The following is a 19,950-nucleotide window of genomic DNA, read 5'->3' as shown; positions in this document are numbered from 1 at the left end:
CCGTCAGATGGACCGGCCTCACACGTCTTCCAGGAAGCGGCGCTCACGACGGAGGATCTAAATTTGGAAGTTTGACTGCTGATGAATCTGAATTGGGTCCTAAAGGAAAAGTATTTTCCTGTCCACGCAGGAGGAAAACTGTGGGCCTTTTCTAAAAGCTTGTTTCAAAGCCAATGTGCAGTGTTCACTAGTAGCCCCACACATTGTTTTGTCCCCTTTATGGCCTAAGTTTCAAATATCCGATTGGATGTTTTTGCTTACGCAGTTTCAAAAGTATAGTTTGCAACCTTTTAGCAACACATCGGTTAAATAGTGCTAATAAATACTTTATACTTGCAACTTCCTCTATGCTTCACTTATAGAAGTAAGGGAGCTAAAGACCTGAAGCACCCCCTTGTGGTTGACTGATGAAAAATTGTGAAAATATGATGCACAGTCATCGATTTAAAAAAAATATTAAGAAATTTTATATGTATCTATAACTACAATTCAACATGAAGATTCTTTAAAAAAAGAATCATAATGTCTGGTGATGTACTGACCCGTTTGTCTGTGTCAGGGCGTTCCTCATGGTCTTGATCTGCTGGAAGTGGCAGGACATGTCTGTGGACATCACCATCTCTATCACCAGAGCCCTCAGCTCCCTGCCGGAAAATCAACACGTTGAATCCCTACAGATCAGTTTGTTAGACAGAGACATATTCGCTGGAAGAGCTTGAATGTCGTTTTCATCAGTTTTTGGTTGGCTGAGACAACCTTTGGAAACAAAAACAAAAACAAAAGCTCCTGATTCCCAAACTCGGGTCCTGACTTCCTGGACACCACAAAAAGCATCAAAGTGCAGGTAAAGCTGTGAAGGTACAGCAGAAACAGCGACCACAGTTTTAAATGTGAAATTCTATTATACATTTAAACGTTGCACACAGCTCTGAAATGGCCGTTGAAGCGACCACCTCTACCTCTACCGTGGACGACTTTGCTGTCGATGTGGCAGGAAAACACAAAGAACGGTAAAACACAATACCAAAGAAACAGCTCCCACACGGTGATTCGCTCTTGATAACGTTCCTGTCTAAATTGGAGAAATCTGGTTTGAAACATGTCAGGAATTCTGTATTTTTTCCTTTGTGTCGTTTGGTTAGAGTTTAGGCGGACGGCCGTCTAAAGTCGTTGTGTTGCTGTGACTTGTTTACAAGTCAGAACAGACCAAACTCTATCAAGTGGCTTCTCTCTCTATGAGGACCAACAAAATTTGTTTTGCTGGTCAAAACTAGAAAGTGTTTTGAGCTTCAGCAGACATGCAGAATAACTGAGCGGCAAGATCACCTAATGACGCAGCATATGAGCCTAGTGGATGTTTCAGTTTGAGCCTGTGATAAAATGAACTGTTGCATGTCTGCTGGTCAGGCTGAAGGTTGGGAGGAACTGAATGCAGGAATGTTAGTCAGTAAGAGGCGGAGCGAACCTCCAGTCTTCTTTGTTCAGGTTGACCAGGATGTTCATATCCTCCTCGGCCATCAGCTTGTAGGCGGCGCTGACGTGATGGTTCTCCAGCACCGACCTGTCATTGTACAGGATGGCGACCTCCGACCTGACGAATGGATAAAACTGTTCAGATTTCACAGACCTCAAATGCAACACGCTTGTCTAATTGGCTCCAACTTCAGGGACTGTTATCAAGAGACGACACATCCAGATGATTCCTAGTTGATGAACTTCTAGTTTCTTTTTTCTGTCTTAAAGGTTTGTGAGCCCAGGATGCACTCCAACACACACAACCAATTATTCTTTTCACTGTTGTTGCCGTGTGTGTTACCTGGTGTGGATGTGGAAGTTGTTTGTGGTTCCCGTGTGTTCAAAGTCATGGATCGCCGCAGCAAAAACCATGGCAAGGATCTCCAGCTCACTTAGCCAGTGCTACACACACACACACACACACACACACAATGAGTGTGTTAATGTAAAGGCTTACTGCTCACAAGCCCTATGAGTAATGAGCATCAAAGCCATTTCTGTTTGCACTAATGTTTTATTCTTCTAACCCTAAGAAGCTCAGAGTCTTTAAACTGGTTGCTTCATGCAGAATCATGAGCAACAGGCAACATCAATGTGTGCGTGAGTGTATGGTACCATCAGTCCGGTGTGTAGCATCAAGAAGTGGGCGGTCTGCGTGACGTCGGCGGCGTGGGTCAGGTTGTGGTAGGGGTTCCTGTGTTTGCTGTAGCCGTTCTCCAGAGCCTCAACAAACTGCACCAGAGCCTGCACAGGGATCTGAACACAGGACTCCGGCTAGTACCGTTAGCATGAGCAACGCACTGCTAACCCCGTGCCAATCCTCAAAGCTAAACATTCAGTGGAGACACTAGCAATGCGTCTGATTTTGAGTTGTTTTAAAGGTCGATCATCCATTCATTGTTCCTGTCAAAGTTTCCGAATCTCTGTAGAAGCATCTGCCATGCAGTGACATTTTGTATTTACACTCTGAGTCTGTATGGCTTTTATCTACTGTACAACATGATCCATATTCCTAGACCAATAGTTTAGTCAAATGAATTGTGTTCCACATTTGAGAAAGACTGCTCCCACACGTAATGCCGAAGCGTCTTCCACCACCGCGGGTTCACGATCATTCCTCTAAGGTCAGAATCCACCCGAATAGTGAGATCAAAATGCGTGTACCCTGAACCTGTTGATGAGGTCATAGCGGGTCAGCAGGTCATACACCAGGAATTTGAGGGCGTGTTCTCCAGTGGCCTCGTGGAAAGCAAAAACGTCAAAGGACCACTGATCCACCTCCTGGAAAAAACAAAATGAATGGAATCCTTAAAAGAAACGTCTAAATGACAGAAAGCTGAAAAATAAAGCCGAGCTCTTTCAGTGTAATGTCACCATTCGTCACTAGGGGGCAGTACGCTGTGTTTCTTCAGAAGAGGTAAAGCAGCAATTAAATTAATGAGTGCAATTATTCATTAACTCACAATTATATTTGAAGTTGGTCCCCTCATGATTTATGAGTTTCAGGTCTCCAGAATAACGAAGGACAGTAATTAGAGAGATAATTGAATATTCTTCTTCGTTTTTTTTTTAAAGTTTGCACAGGAAGCCCTGGAGAAGGAACATTTATCAGGAAACACACCGCTCACTACATCTACATGATCTAATTCTACCAGCTCTTCCACATCTATTATTTCTCTTTTTATACTCTTCTGCTGCTTTGGTCCAACTAACGTCCTGCTTGCACACTTTGTTCTGTTTCTTAGTGATGTTATTTCCCTTCCATTCTTCTTGCAAATGATGCTTTTTCTTTTTTAAAGGTTTAATTGGCTCTAGTGGCCTTTCATTTGGTAGTGAAAGTGACAGGAAAGTGGGTAATGAGAGAAGGGGTAGACATGCAGGCTGGGAATCGAACCAGCTATATCCCCGTTGAGGACTAAGACCTCCATATGTGGGTTGTGCTTAACCCCTGCGCCACCCCAGCAAACAAATTCTGTTTTTTTTTTGTCTTTACACATCCTCCTTTCTCCAGTTGTTTGTTTTCTGATATTTTTTTTTTTACAGCAGAAGTGTATCCATACCCTTTGATCTAAATGTGATATTTACCACATTTTTTTCATGTTACAAATTTCAATATGTTTTACTGGGATTTTATGTGACAGGCCAACAGTGGTACTTAATTGTGGAGTTGAAAGAAAATAACTTCTTACACAGTTTCCAAATTCTTTTTACAAGTTAGCATCTTAAGAGATTGAAATCGCCCGTTAAAAACTGCACACAATTTTGCAATTGCAGTGTTTTCATTAAATCAGAAACGCAATTAAAATCACACGTAAATGACGTTTCTCCACGTGATACGTCACTTCGTCCTCCCACTACTTCCTGTTTTCGTCTTCTTCATGTTTTGCATCAGTGTTAACATCTGGTTGTGGATCATGTGACTCGTGTGACGCAAAGAAAGTGTTTCCAATGCAGTTTCGCGAAATAAACAAATTTTGATATGGACAAAAAAACAAACACCTCATCCTAACGGCAAAACTTTTTTATTGACAAGCGTTTTTCCGTAATTACGCAAATTAATCTTTGAAATGTCAAACTGTGCAGATATATGGTCGACGGAAACACGGCTACGTACTGGGGAACTTGCAAAACATAAATCTAACAACAATAAAGAATAAATAGACAAAGATTTAATTAAACTCAAAATCCCTGAATGATGTCCATGTTCGCTCTGGGCTCCTCTGCTCCTGGGTCGGCACATTGTCGCTAGCTTGATCTGGACGTTTGGTAGCTTTCACTTCCAGAGCACTTTAATCTTGGCCTTTGGGAATCTTTACCAGTGTTTTATCGCTCGCCGTGCTTCTCCTCCCGTTCGTTACAAGTTTTGAACGAGGTTTATGAGGTTAGAAGAGAGGCTTCGATGTGACCGTTTCAGTTCATTGCATCACAGTAAAGGGAGACAAATACGTCTGCTAGTCACACTTTTTTAGATTTCCATGAAAAGCATCTTTTTGTTATTCGTCTTAACAGGTGTAAAGCACTTTTTGTTGGTTTTGTTGGATTGCAACATAGCAAAGATCAAAGGATAGTGATACTTTTTTCAAAGTTCTGTAGTCTAATAAGGTCTTTTGTTGTATGTTTTCAATTATATTTTCTTCCTCCTTTTTCTCACGTTTCCTCCTGTGACTTGTATTTCCTGTTTTCCCCTCTTCTGCGTCAGTTCCCTAAACATTTAATTTCTTTTTCTTCGTCTCTAATTTACCCCATCCCTTTTTTGTATTGGCTCTGTGCAGTAAGTGGAACCGATTTCCTGCTTGTCACTTTCACTTTTTCCCCTCTTCTACCTGAACAAAGGATCAATAAAAGAAACTCCCACATCCTGGAACAGAGTATTTACTTTTCTTTTTCTTTTTTTTACCTTGAGAGCTGTCAAAGCTGTGGGAGGGTAGGTCAGCCCAGCCATGTTAGAAGTCCGTCTGTACATCCTGTTGTCACACACACACACGCACGCCCACACGCACAACACACACACAAACACAAACACAGATAAAAATATCACACACCAATCTCACACTTATAAATATGGGCAGTGGCATGCATATAAACACCTCTCACACAGACCCCCTCCCGATGTCCTCCTCCACAGTTTGAGACCAGGATGGATTGTTTGTTGCCACGGCAACCCTGCTCCAAAACACATGCACGTAAACACACACACAGACGCCCGGCGAACGAGCGCTGCCTGGCTGCAGCAGATATTTTTTGATTTCATGCGTCATTAAGCTGCAGCAGATGAACTGATACTGCGTTCTTTCACTGCGACTCATTTACAACCTAATGATATCGGAGCTCATAAGTTTCCCCATGTGCCGTTCGCCTGTAGTGCGCGCGCGCTAACGTCATTACGCTTCGTGTTCGACCTCTTAATCACATCTGCTGTCAGCCCGGATGCTCGCCTATGTTTACTTTGAAGGAAATCTAAGGCTGCTGCTCCCTCTGCTCTCTGCGGGCGCTCCAGATTTCTGATCAACGTGGAAATGACTGAACATTTGGAAGTGTAATTTTGTCCGAAAGGGTGCAATTTACCTTCTACATTTACATCAAACCTGTCTTTCTTTTTTTCTGTTTTACATATAAATGCATGTCTTTCAACTTTTGACAACTCCTAGAAGTTGTTTTTTTTCTACTAAAGACGACAAGCTGACGCTGAATGAAAACTTTCTCAGGGTGAACCGCAGGAACTCTAATTACGGTGCCTCCAAAAAGCTCTTATGCCCCTTAAACCTTTTCACATTTTGTCACGTTAGAGCCATCGACTCCGGCGTCTCTTGTTGTGAAGACAGATCATTACTAAGCAGAACATGTTTGTGAAGCGAGAGGAAAAGGATGCCTCGTTTTCACGTTTTATTTCTTGCAAATACAAATCTTAAAAGTGTGGCATGCAAATGTATTCAAATATGACATATGCAGTTTCCCACAAATTCTGCACAACTTTCTCAAAGATGGGGGCCAAAAAAAAGGACAAAAAGAAAAGAAATCCAATACATTTTTAAATCATATATATAAATTGTTTTTATAAATATTATTGTAAAATATCAGTTAATTTAACTTATTGAAGATGGAGATGCATGGTAGAAACTGCTTTTATTGTTAGAAAGGGAATTCAGGCGCAGACCACTTTGAAAGCGCCTTTTCTTCTGTGAAACACGGTGACAGCAGCATCATGCTGTGGGACTGCAGTTCTCCAGCACAAACAGGGAAGTCTGAGTTGATGACTGAAGCTACTGAAGAAAATCAAAGTTTGAAGTGGATCTGAAAGTTATTGACTAACGCTACTGCATACATTTCAGATTTTCGTTTGCGAAAGACGATTACGAAGCTGGCACCATTTTCCTTCCCCTTCACATTTACCAACAATTTGTTGCCTCAGTCGGTCATAAAAAATACCCGTGAAACATACTGAGGTGTGTCGCTGCAACGTGACAAAAGGCAACAAAGTTCCTGGGGTGCATGAAGAATATTTGTTACCGTAACCTGTAAAAGAATAAAAACAAAAAGGAAAAGCTCATCTGGCTTCACCCTGTTGTTTTCTAAAGTGTTGCTTTAATGTGTTAGCACCTCTAGTTATTTCTTACCCAAAGACTTTTCACAGTTTCACATGTCTGTTTCTCACCTTCACTGCTTCTCACGTTTTTATATCCAATGTATGCATAAGATTACAGAACTATTTAGTGTCTTTGACGCTAGATATATTTTAAAATATGATATTGATGAGCCGGTGACAAAGGGTGTTGGGTGGAAACAAAACCGTACAAAAGTAACTTTCATTAGAGAACTTGATGTCTTAGGAACTTGTTGAAGTAAGCAGCTTAGCAGTGGTAACAGAGCTAGAGCTAAACAATGATGATGATGTTCACTTTAGCACAATGTTGAGGAGTATTAGATTAAACAATCCTGTGACACAAACTTTTAATATGAAAACAGTACAATATTTCTCTTCAAATGTTATGTTATGCAAGACATTTGTTTGGAATTTTTTGGAGAGAGAGAGAGAATGTACTTTCCCAAAATAAATTATTATTATTAGTAGTAGTAGTATTGTTATAAACCATCTTAAAAAACTATTTTAAAATGAGCTTATTGGGAAATATGTTGTATAAGATGAGTGTTTCAAAGACCAAAAATACTATTGATGATATTAAAAATGTATAAAATGTGAGATTTAAGTATGTAATGTGGAAATAATTTAAGTTTTTCTGATGTTTGGAGATTGACATTTTCATAAGTTGATGAGTATGAGCTGGCCAGGAAATCATAAGATCTTATATCTTCTTCTTGCTCCTTTTCAAACAAATCATGGAAAAGTGCATGTCAATTGGGGATGAAAATTTGTTTAAATTTTTATTTTTTACTTTTTGTCCGTTTGAAATAAATAAATTATTATTATTGGTAGTAGTAGTAGTAGTATTACTTCATTTCCTGTCAGAAGGAAGCTTATTGATTGAATGAAATTATGTTAATCTAAAATTACAAGAGGTTTGATTAATTTTTGGCTCAACTGTTTGTGTTTTTCCAAGTTGCTCTTTCCTATATTGCAACATGTGTTGCTGCACTAAAAAGGATGGAGGCCTAAATATAGGGAAATAAAAAGAATATTGTGTTCTTTGGGATAGAGACCAGAAAATGTACAGTTTACAGCTGCGTCTGGAGAGGGGATGTTCCTTTTTGGTGACCTTAAAGTCTCGCTTTTTGTATTTCTTTTTCTTTCAGAGGTTACAGCATGCTGTCGGTGTTCCTTCGGGTTTCAAGCATTCGGCATGCCGACGTGAGTAAATCTTCATCGGTGAAGTCAGGGCAGCATAAGATTAACTCCTGTTATTTTTAGGTCACTGATGTGATATTTGAGTTGCAGTTTTCTGATTCTGGTGCAGCATGTATGGAGAGTGAGAGTTTTGGAGTTCATGTAGCAGCATTTTATGTCACGGCCGAAAGCCTAAGGTCATCACAAAGGATTGTTATCCTTTGGCATTACTTCTGTGTGTCTGTGCTTGTTAGACTTTTAAATCCATGTTTGGGATCTTTTTGTAATAAAAACCAAAGAATATGAACAGTCAGTTATGAACCTCATTATGCAGCTTCTGCGCAGAGTGGTGAATGAGCCTAATGGGTAAATTGCTCTTATATCACATTTACATGTAAAATGTAAGTGAAATAATGCACGATGAGAGTCATATTATGAGTAATTGCTATAAAATGGACTTCAATATTTAAGTGCTCATTTAATGTCTTTGTCAGATTGCTAGAAGAAAAGGAAGAACAAAGATTTCATTGGTTTATTAAAATGTTTAAGAACAATCCAACCCTTAACTTTTATGACTTTAGGCTTCTTCCCCACATTCCGAAAAGTTTCACAAAACAAACTGAACAGAATTTTATGGAAATTTTCCACAAAAAAGATCAGACGTGTACGTTTACCTCTCCACAAAGATTCCGGCTTGCACCGCGTGAACGATGCTCCTGAACCTCGGCTTCTCCTCGGGACGCCGCTTGGCCACGCCCATCTTCCTGCTGAAAGTGCACGCCAGCCAATCGCGCACTTCGCTCGGCACGGACTCCGCCTGCAGGTCACTGAGCTCGTCCTCCGTGTCCAGCAGGCGCCTGCAGAGAAGGGACGGGCTGCGTGACGCATCGTGCTCGCCTGCGCAGCCGTCTCACCGCCTCACCGTCCGCTCCGCGCGGACTCACCTGGTCTCGTCTGTGTAAACGGCGTCCAGCATGGCCGCCGCCAGCTCCAGGATCCTGCGGAGCTCCTGCAGGTCCACGACGCCCCGGTCCATCTGCTCCAGGGCCGCCTTCAGCCTGGACAACAACAGGAGAGGAACATCATGATGCAGGTTGTTAAATACTCACTACGGTACTAAAAAACGACTTGGTGTGTTAAATATTGGGTTTGAATTGAGAATGGACCATTTTATAGAAACAATAAAATACATTCTTTCAACAAACAAAAGTCTTTATAATCCCCACATCAGGGAATGAATAAATGTATATGAACATAAGACAACATCTTAGGGTTAAAAAAAAATAGGCGAAGAATAATTTATGATTTGTCTTTGATGTGTTAATACATATCACAACTGTAAAAACAGACACTGTTTGTTGCTGCATACTTTAACACAGGAAAGTTTGTGTATTATGTGTGAATATTGAACTGTAGTCAACAAAAGTATTCATAGCTCCTAAAGATTTTCATGTTTTGTCACATTTCTAAAACTAATTTTCAGTGCATTTCCTTGATATTTCAAGGCAAGAATAAAGTCAGTAACTGTGTGTCCATTCCAAATGTTTGCAGGACTTCGTCAATATTCCTCTGTCAAAACAAATTGCAATTGTCATTTCCAGGCAAATAAAATCCCACTTGAATAAGTTTGTTGACGTGATAAGTCCTTAAAAACCAACCCGCTCCGTCATCCTACAACTACTTCCTGTCGTCTTCTTCTTCATGATTTATGCCAGTAGGAACATCTGGTTGTTGCTCATGTGACTTGTGTGACACGAAAAAAGTGTTTCCATTGCAGTTTTGCAAAATAAACCAATTTTGATACGGCCAAAAAAAAGAAATCAACTCATACTTGAGCTAAAAACTGGAATTTTTGCAAAACTATTTCCCTTAATGAAATAAAAGCCCCAAGAGTCCCATTTTCAGTTTGCCTCTTCTCAGAAAACGAGCAAGCCGGTCAGTCAAGACCAAACCTGAACTTTCTGACTGACATGTGAAGCTAAATACGCTTGACACTGGAGTGGAGGTTCACCTTCCATCAGGTGAAAGTCATCCTAAAGATAGAATCAGAGCAACAACTGAGGGTTTCGAAGAAGCTAATTTGTTTACAAAAATGGACAAAAGTTTTTTATTAATCCTCCCTCATCGTCTCAATGCTCTGCAGACGAGCCACCGTTTGATCCAGGTGTGTTGAGCCTGCAGAATACCGGACCTGGAGGAACTATTCTGGACACGCCTGCTATAAATGTAAAAAGCTGGTAGAGACTAACCCCTAAAGACCTGAGGTAGAAATCACAGAAGCAGCTGGGTCTACAAACTGTTGAGGATTGAGCATAGACTTTTATTTGTAAAAGAAAATTTAAAAACCATACGCCCTCCACTTCAGTTATATCCTTCTTTTTGTTAGCCCATCTGGCTAAATGTTATAAAATCTGTTCATCTTGTGCACTAAACACATTAGATAGCATATTACATATGGAGAGTAGGAATAACTTTATATAAATGTAAAGGTTATATAAAAATGCACCTCACTATTTCATCCCTGTTCTCCACTTCTAGCCCAAACCTCCCAGTGACATTATAAAGCTTGTTCCGTCAAAGTGTTCCTGCCTCTTTAGATGTATTTTTACTCATGTTTATTCTTTGGGTTATTTTCAGCACTTTGGAGTTATTGTTGTCAGCTTGAATTGTTTTGTACTTTCACAGCAGCTAATTTATCTCAGCAAAGGCACTGGTTCAGAAATCAGATGCGTTCCCGATTTGCAGATTTGAGAGACGAATTGTGCCGGTGAACACTGGAGGTTTGATCTGTGGTTTCCTCCATGCGTTTCCAATTTGTGAGATGATTAGAGTGTTTTCTTTAAGAAAATGAGTGAACAGACAGAGTGCTTTAGACAGAACATCCTCTGAGTCCAGAGTAATCTTTATTGAACTGGTTCTGGTTCTCTGACATAGTGTTTCTCACTGAAAAATAAAGCTGTTTTTTTTTTTTTACATTCTCATATTTAGTCTCTCTGAACCTCTTTTGGATGCAATTGATTCATTTTACAAAATGGGTTTTAAAGCTATGTTTACTTTTACAAGGTTGTTTACATATAAAAACATGTTTCTGTCCACAAGCGTCTGCCTTACTGTAGCTGCTTTCTTTGGGAATCTCTTGTTTGATTCAGGCAAATGAGACACAGCTGTATTTATAAAGGTCCTTCTGATGGCTCCACCACGTTGTTTTATTGTCACATAGTGACATTTCATAGTACAGTCAAGTACTGTAACTGTTACCTTCAGTTGTTATAAAAATGCTGTATGTCTCAAATATGACTTAAAGAAATGTGACTTCTAACACCTTGAAATTGGGCCTCTGTCTCTTTAAGAAGCTTCTGCTCTTTCTGAAACTCCACCTTCAGGAATTCATCACAACATGGCTCCTCTATTAACCCTTTAACAACGTTTTTACCAGCGTTTCACTGAGAAGTAGCTCCTGTAACAAGCTCAGCAGATAGTGCAGTTCCACCAGGTGTTTGCTAATTGCTGCTGGCTAGTCTGAAGGATCTGAGTGGAGGAGTCGTGGGAGAGGGATGCTGAGTGAAGCTCAGAAGCTTGGAAACTGCGGTTCCGAGGAGAAGCTTCATCTTCAAAGGCAAGACACCAACTTTGGGGTTGGGGTGAGGGTGGACGTAAGAAAATCATATTTTCAGAATCATCGTGATTCGGTTTAATTTCCATTTGGGACCAAAAAAGTATTTTGGAATTTTTGAATTGAATTGGAACAATTAGATTAGTTTGAAACTCCTTATGCAACATTTAATTGTTATATAATTAAAATGTGAATGTTCTTTAAAATAAATAAATGTAACAATAAATGTCCCATTAAATAATTAACTATGCCCTCCAAGTAATTAAATTAAATAAAATGTAAGTTAAAAAAATTTATCCCTTTACAAAAGCATAAGATTAAATGACTTTGTATTTATCTATTAAATAAGTAAATATAGAGGCAGCCAACCGGGGGTCAGCACTCTGGCCCTATTGTCTTGGGGCGTAAAATCTGTGTGCTCTACACATCTCATGTCTCTGGATCAGATCAGATTCTTAAATGACTCAGGTTGATATCAGACACAAGAAAAACTTATAACACCTAATATAATCACTCTTTCCAAGGCATAATTAACGCATTCCAAGCTTGATTCAAAGGACAAACACAGGAAATGTTTAAAGAGCTACTGCTTTGCCATTTCAGTGCTTTACCACACGGAGATCCTCATACATTGCAGTCTGTGCCTTCTACCCTCCACAAGAGGAAACAGCAGCCCTGAACGAGCCTCCCTGCAGACTTCAGACACCTGCCAACCCACTTGATCCTCGTACTTTGCACCCACACAGCTGCTGTCCCGTTCGCACCACATAACCAGAATGTGGAAATCTGCTTCCTCCAGATGGACACATGATGACACCGTGCCTCCTGTCAATCAGCCGGCGCCAGCGCTAAACGACTGGAGGCTCCTACGGGGAATAAACAAGCTGTCAAATAAACATTATGCACTGTGCTTTTCCTAGCCAAGGCGGCACTTTTAGTCAGCCAGAAAAGTTCATGCTGCTGCAGTCGGCCAGATTTTCTCTAAACTTGACAAAGAACAGCTTGTAGTTGTTACCGCGGCAGCAAAGGCCAATTATCCTCCAGTCAAACTTTCTTTCATGACGCTGGATCTCAGATACTCTGCATGCAAACTGATACAGAAAGTAGGAATGATAGATCAGTTGGTGCAAAGCAAAAAGTCACCATGGAGATTTTAAACACTTTCTTATCAGCAAAGAAACAAATTCAGTAAACTCAAATGTACGAGAAAAAAAAAACAAATCTACTTTGAGCCCTCCTTTAAGAATCCCTCCGCTCTAAGAGTTGAGAGGAGTGATGCAGTGAATTGTGTAAATGTTCCAGACGATCATAAATCCTGGCACTACCGTATAAATAACACTGATGTTCCAAAAAAAATTCATATTAATGAATTCCGAACATTTATTATGCCATTGATTGTAGTCATAAAAGTTTATTTTAAAAACTGATTTTTTTATTTATTGATTCTGCTTTCTCTTATGGTGCTAAGAGAAAGCAGAAGAAAGACGAATTATGAGGACAGTTTACCAACAGCAAGATCTATGGTTTTGTAGAGCTTATTTTACCAGTTTAATAAATCTCCATGTTTTTTTTAAAAGGGGCAGATTTATGTAAAACTGACTTTTTTTTTTTTTTGTTAGCTTTACATCATGTTATAATGTTATCCCTTCTTCAAAAACATACCTGGAGTGTTCCTTTGATTCTTTCATGCATGTTTGAAAAATCCTTCAATTTCCCATGGCAACCATGTTTGCTCTCACATTTTTTGCAAAGCACTTCCATCACTCAGCTCCTCCAGACTAGCATCAGCAGCTATTGTCAAACACCTGGTGAGCTCTGCTGGGCTCGTCGTATGAGCTCTTAAAGAGACAGAGGCCAAATTTCAAGGTGTTAAATTGCCTCACATAAATATCATTTGGAATATTTATAACAATTGAAAGTAACATAGTTCCTTGATACTTGGGCTATAAAATGTCACTATGTGGCTGGAGAACACATAATACCGGCCCTTTAAATTGACGGAATAATGGCCCGACTGGAGCCGTTTGCCACAGCTAACCCTCCGCTTCTGTTTTTCCCTTCAGGGGGAATTTTTGCACCTGCCTTGACAGAAGACCATTTAAAGTTATTTTCTGTATCCTATTGCTAGTCCTCTGAAATGAAATGCGATTGTGTCTTAATTAGAGATGCACGACATATCGGCGCTAACACCGGTATCAGTCCAATAAGTAAAACTTGGCCGATGTTAACAATCCATTTATGTCCATCTTGTTGCTGTTTGTTTCTGGAGGGGCTTGGTCATGTGATATTTGTTTGGTCATGTGACAGCGATTGTTGGATTGGAAAATAACATCGGCCACAACAGCAATATTAACATCAGATATCGATATCGGCCCACATTTCCTATCGGTGAGTCATAGTCTTGATGTATGATGTGTATCAGCAGGCGTTAGTTTAAAGTTATTTTTCACTTAGACTTAGACTTAGACTGACTTTATTGTCATTTTGCATGCACAGGGTGTATACAGAACGAAATTTCGTTGCATATGGCTCAGGACAGTGTTTTGAGGTTTCAATGTTGTGAGGTTTCTCCAGAATAAAATAAAATACAGTATAAAATATGAATATAAATATGAATATAAGATATAAAGTGCAGGAATGACAGTAAAATAGAAGTTATTTAGCTCTGTACATGTGCAAGGTATGAAGTGGAGACCAGATTTTGAGTGCAGTCCAGTTAAGAGTTCAGCAGTCTGATGGCAAGTGGGAAAAAGCTGTTTCGGAACCTGGTGGACCTGCACCGGACGCTGCGGAACCTCTTTCCAGAGGGCAGCAGGGAGAACAGTCCATGGTGGGGATGTGAGGGGTCACTGATGATGTTTCGGCCTCGGGACACGCAGCACTGGGATGAAATGTCCTGAATGGAGGGAAGGGGGGCCCCGATGATCCTCTCTGCTGTCCGCACCACTCTCCTCACGTTCTTCCAGTCGGAGGCGCTGCAGCCTCCACACCACACAGAGAGGCAGCTGGTCAGAATGCTCTCTATGGTGCTTCTATAGAACGTCTTGAGGATGGGCGGGGGCAGGTGTGCTCTTCTCATCCTCCGCAGGAAATACAAGCGTTTCTGTGCCCTCTTGACCAGAGACGTGGTGTTCACAGTCCAGGTGAGGTCGTTTGTGATGTGCACCCCCAGGAATTTGGTCACTTTGATCATTGTATAAGATTTTACAAAATAGAGTTTTATAAGAGTCGGCCCAATGTCGATACATGAAAATATAGGGTGTAATAGACATTTTTAGAACATAATATACAGCCAATTTAAATTCTACATTACAACAATGACGAGAGGGTTTTAATTTTGTTTTAATTGCGGAGGGTTGGCAGTCCTACCCTGTGTCGCTCTATTCCTGTCAGTGAATGACAGGCCGTATCATGTAAGGTGAGAAATGAGAAGATCGCAGCATTATTTTTGACACTGAGTGGTTAAGACAATTCCAGCTTAGCGATTCCCCGTCCTGATCGTAGAACAAGAAGTCCAGAGTTTATACTGCGCGGAAGAAAAAGTTTTTCATCTTGACACATAATGTGCAATAATGTGGTCGTCCAGACCCTCTGCTCGTCAGTCCCGCTTTGTCAAACAGAGGAGAGGAACACTGCACTTAACGTTGGACTGCTGATTCACACGAGTCCGTTTATAAACTATCAAACAAAGAGTTATCCTGTCAAATCATACACTGAATGTGAATAGGGGTTTTTTGTCTCTGTAAAATATGACACAATGTATTCCAGTGTCTTTTTTAGGCTTGTTTTTTCCGTTGAATCCGTTGATGTTTTTTTTTTAACAATCACTGCAAAATGGCTTGCCAACCAAGCACTGATCATAACTGCACAAGAATCTATGTAAATTAGACAGGATAATGCACAATTTTGTCCCTTTGCGTGTTTTCATTTCCCAGTTTTTTTACGTTTGATGCCATCTGTTTTGACGCCACATAAGATTCTCCAGACGTTTCCGTTTCCTCTCTCTCTCTCTCTGGTTTCTCTCAGATCCACATTCGTTCTCGTGTGTTAAAGAGTGTGACGGCTGTTTTTGACTTCTTCCAAATTTACAGCTGGCACACCTGTGCTCCGTTTAGACTCTGGCCCGCCGCAGCAGTCAGCGCTGCTCTTTCTCCATCTCCCGTCAACAGCAGCAGCAGCAGAGATTTAGTCTGTGTTTGTGTCCATCGTTAACTGATTCTGATGAATACTGTTTTCCTGGTGCGCCGCACACAGCCTGGGCTGCTGCCTGGCGGCCGGCACGCTAAGGCGAGCCACCTGCCCGCCTGTCCATATTTGTCTCTCCATACATTTCTGCCTGCTGTCTGTCTTTCACCATTCCAAAGGTTGACTTCCTCTTTCTGATGACCCGCTGGTTCCCTCACCCTCCATTTTGCAGGACCGGTCCACTTAACATTTTGTCAGCTCTCTCCTCACTTTACTGAAAAAAAAAATCTTTCATGTCCAGTGGGTAACCTTTTACTTTAAGTTACCCAAAAGAGCCTCCAGGGAGGGAGACAGAGAATTATCGAGGATTATACAAAATGTTTCTGAATTTAATTCAATTTGAATTGATGGTATTTTAAGATGTAGTGAGATATTTTATACTTTTACACTTTAACACGTCTAAATTGGCAACATTTGGGTGGGATCAGTTCTTGTTTCCATGTACACTGGCTGGCAAAAGTATTCACACCCCTGAACTTTCCTACATTTTCTCTCTCTACAAACACGAATGTGAATATATTTCATTGGAGTTTAGTGTGAAAGCGGTGAAGTGGAAATGAAATTATGCACGATTGAAAATTCAAAACTTATGACGACATTTGGAAAAGTTCAAAGGGTATGAATACTTCTGCATATACTGCAAACTGCTGTATAATTTAATACAAAAGTACATAATTAAGAAATGGAAAGTTTTGGTTCTCTTTGGATTCAAGGGTGCAAAAAAATATTGGGCCCATGAAACCTACTTTTTCTAATAGTTTCAATATAATCTGCAGCTAGAATCAGCATTTATGTTTTTAGACCACAGGGAACACGGAAAGTCTCTGACACAAGCATCAGGGCAAAATGAAAAATCATCAGGCACTTTTATGCTGTTAATAAAATAAATGTTCAAACTCACTTTTAAAGAGAAAACTGCTGACATCATCCACACATGATTTACTCAAAGATCCACAATATTAATAAAGAGAAATAAACAACTGGGAAGCAGCAAAAACTTTTCGAAAATTAAATCTGCCTACATTTAAATAACTCACCAAAATGTCACAGAAACCTTCAATTCATTAAATAATAAATCAATATTTTTTTCTAATTATATTAAAATTTAATTGCAATGAAGTCTATAACAGAGTCCTATAAATGGTTCGCGCCAAACTGTTAAATCTGTTGATTTAGATCAAACGTGTGAACGGACCAGATCAATCCAGAACCTGGCAGAACCTGAAAAATCTGAAATTGTGATTTTTAACTAAGAGGAAAGGGCAGACTGCTTATTTTCTAAAGCTAGTATGCACAACTTTCCATTAGTCTATTGCATAAAATCTTTTTTTAAATACATTCAAGTTTGGTACAAAATGGCAAAAAGCTCAAATGGGTAAATATTCCTGTATGTCCATTTTGATTACGAGGATGAACAGCATTTTTTTTCTCCGTGACCGAGTCTGACAAATGTCAGGAAGTTAATGACGAAGCGGAGGCTCAGCACCTACTTTTTTAATTATTATAATCTGCAACCAAAAAAACTTGAAAACTGGAAGAAAGCTGGATGTAATATTTAGCAGTTACCATGGGTACAGGGACAATTCAACTTAAAGACTAGATTGTTTCCCTTTTTTTAAATGACATGGTGTATTTGGATATAGCTGGAGATAATTAAAGGTTTTTCTGACAGTGAATGGCAACCTGTCGTTGTAAAGTTCAGTGCGTGGGTGAACGGGAGGTTCGACTGTTTCCTGTATTTTGTTTTTTTTTCTCGTTCACACCGTCACGTCTCCCTTGAGATCAGAATACTTTCTGCTCTCCGTCTGAATGTGGAATCATGTCACAGATCATCAGCTGTGTGTCTGCTCTGTAAGCCTCTGCCGACATGCATTCACAAGTAAACAGCAACAAAAGCCTTTTTTAGACTTTATTCAAACCCATTTACCTCGGCTTTTTTGTCCTAAATATTCCTTCTGAAGTTTAAATGTTACAGATCCTCTTATCTACTGCCGTACTTTTATTTTCTGTATTTTCTTTTACGTTTGCCTGTCTGCGGGTCTCGGTGACTCATCTGATGGGAACCGTCCTGCTGCTTGATACTGAGCCCACACGCTTTTAAATGATCTTTTTTCTCTCTCTCTGTGGCACCCAGAATATTGCATATGGTAAAATCTTATTCTCAATCAAGCAATTTTTCTCTAATAACTGCAGATGTCCAATCTGCATTCGTTTTCGATTTAACCATCAAGCCTACTGTGCAATGACCAAAAAAATGGGAGATTTACTTGCAGTTATCTTCACAGAGATGAACATGTTATTGTCGTACCGTCAACCACGGCCATGTTCAGCTTGAAGTTCTTGAGGTCATCTTTTACATTTTTCCGGACGTGGTTTGGGTTTTGGAAATGGAATATATTTTATTCGACCCTCTACAGTAGAGGCTTTGGGTAAAGCATGTTGTAATCGCAGGTTCTCCACCAACCACATTTATTCATTTTTTCCTACTATTTTTCACCAAATCACTGCAGCCAGAGTTGGTTAGCAGCTAGTTACGTTTACTCAATTACATTTACTTGAGAAACATTTTTGAAAAAACATACTTTAAGGAGTATTTTTACTATGCCATATTTTTTACTGAGTCATTTTATTATGAATTATATCTGCTGTTACTTGAGTAAAATTTCTGGATTCTCTACCCACCGAATGAAAACCAAACAGGTTTTAACCAAAGATTTAACAGACACAGAAGCTGATTTGGAAAAAAATATATTTTGTCTGATTTCGCTATTTTTTTGTTACTATATCAATTATTTTCATTTTGGTACTTAAAATTTCCACTTAACTTTATATTGTGGTCCATCTGATGATGTAATTTTTAAATATTAAACGACTGATAAATTCATCGGTTACTCAGTAGTGAGAACCCTTTTTATCAAATGCTTCGTTACTCTCACTTGAGTAACTTCTTTTACAGCTACTTTTTATTTTTACTTGAGTAAAAATACGTTGAAGTAGTTTTACTCTTACCTGAGTATATTTTTGGTTACTCTGCCCTCTTCTGACCACAGCGCATTCATAACGATAAACTCAGACAATGTCGTCGGAAGTAAAGCTGGTTCAGTCTCACTTTGGAACAAATTGCGAAAAAAACCGCTGGACTGACTGACAGGTGGCGTCATGTCAATTGCTTCTGATTGCCTTTCTATAGTGTGTGTGTGTGTGGGGGGGGGGGGGGGGGGGGGGGAGTTGTGCGCGTGTGTCTGTAAATCTTACCTCTGAGATGTAATTTTGTATTTCTGCCTGTAAAACACACACAAAAAACAACACAAGTTACTGGAATGATCAAATCCAGCACACAGACAGCCATCAACATGAGTTCCCTCAGAGGCCGAGTTAACCCCGTTAAAAACAAGCAGCAAAGAAAACGAGAAGCGAACTCATGCTTCAGGATCAGGCCTCATTAATCGAGTGGCGGAGCCACGAACTGCTGCTCTGCGTCCGTCAGACCGAAATAGCTCTCGTTCGCAGAATGATGTATTGGCTTGACCTTCTGCACTGCTGTTAATGAGAAACATCTTGTGTTCAGTATTATGTCTCTGTCGGCAACGCTGTCTGGCATTAACAAACACATTTACAAGCCGGCTTCATCAACAGACCTACACAAGAGACTGGAGCGGGGCGGCAGCTAGAAACGCAGAGCGGCGCACAGGAAGCGTCCGGCACTTCAGAGGTGGTAAACTAATTTAGCACCATCAAGGCGTAAATGTGGTATTTATTACATTGAATCAGATCTAAATCATGTTGTTGTTCGATGGACCAACTGAAGGCATGGACTTAAAAATAAACCTTTACTTGACAAGCAAAAAAAAAAAACGTTCCTTAAGGTTTTATGTGTGTTGTGATTTAAAGCTTAAGTCCTAAGAACATTGAGGACGTGATTGTGGGGCCAGACTGAGAAGGAGGAAGCACACTGCCAACGTAGCCCCTTGTTACAGGATTCTTTTGTAGTGCTGGAGTTTCTACTTGTCCTTTTACAGTAATCACCCTGAAACAATTAATATTTAAATGTCAACTCTCTGATTGCTACTTCCTCCGATTGTGGATTCATACCCCGCAGTTCACTCTGTCTTCTGCTCAGCAGTTTGCTCTTAAGAAATACAACAGAACATCGACTTCTTCCCCAATTTGAAAACTTTATTTGTAGACATGTTGCAACGCGACGTCACACGCACAAGAACCCACAAAAAACTTCTCCTCCCCAACAACGACTACCATTGGTTTTAGCCGTCAAGGTGAGAACATAACGAGCTAAATT

The 19,950-nt window shown here is 40.0% G+C and overlaps 1 protein-coding gene across 2 annotated transcripts in view; it reads right to left on the bottom strand.

Annotated features, from left to right (window-relative positions):
- The window catches only part of LOC116722538 (phosphodiesterase 1A, calmodulin-dependent), a 46,971-nt gene that overhangs the window by 10,511 nt on the left and 16,510 nt on the right, over positions 1-19,950 (bottom strand). Inside the window, exons 2-10 of one of the 2 annotated variants that reach the window (XM_032566693.1) lie at positions 18,909-18,935; positions 8,740-8,853; positions 8,470-8,652; positions 4,913-4,979; positions 2,680-2,796; positions 2,131-2,271; positions 1,817-1,917; positions 1,466-1,591; positions 543-644 (exon numbers count right to left, since the gene is read on the bottom strand). In XM_032566693.1, coding sequence (XP_032422584.1) covers positions 543-644; positions 1,466-1,591; positions 1,817-1,917; positions 2,131-2,271; positions 2,680-2,796; positions 4,913-4,979; positions 8,470-8,652; positions 8,740-8,853; positions 18,909-18,935 — 978 coding nt within the window. The remainder of the gene's footprint in view (positions 1-542; positions 645-1,465; positions 1,592-1,816; positions 1,918-2,130; positions 2,272-2,679; positions 2,797-4,912; positions 4,980-8,469; positions 8,653-8,739; positions 8,854-18,908; positions 18,936-19,950) is intronic. The other variant, XM_032566694.1, reaches the window with a different exon arrangement.

This window comes from Xiphophorus hellerii, chromosome 7 (genome assembly GCF_003331165.1).
Source record: "Xiphophorus hellerii strain 12219 chromosome 7, Xiphophorus_hellerii-4.1, whole genome shotgun sequence".
NCBI classification, from domain to species: domain Eukaryota; kingdom Metazoa; phylum Chordata; class Actinopteri; order Cyprinodontiformes; family Poeciliidae; genus Xiphophorus; species Xiphophorus hellerii.
This window is presented reverse-complemented; position numbering and strand designations above follow the sequence as displayed.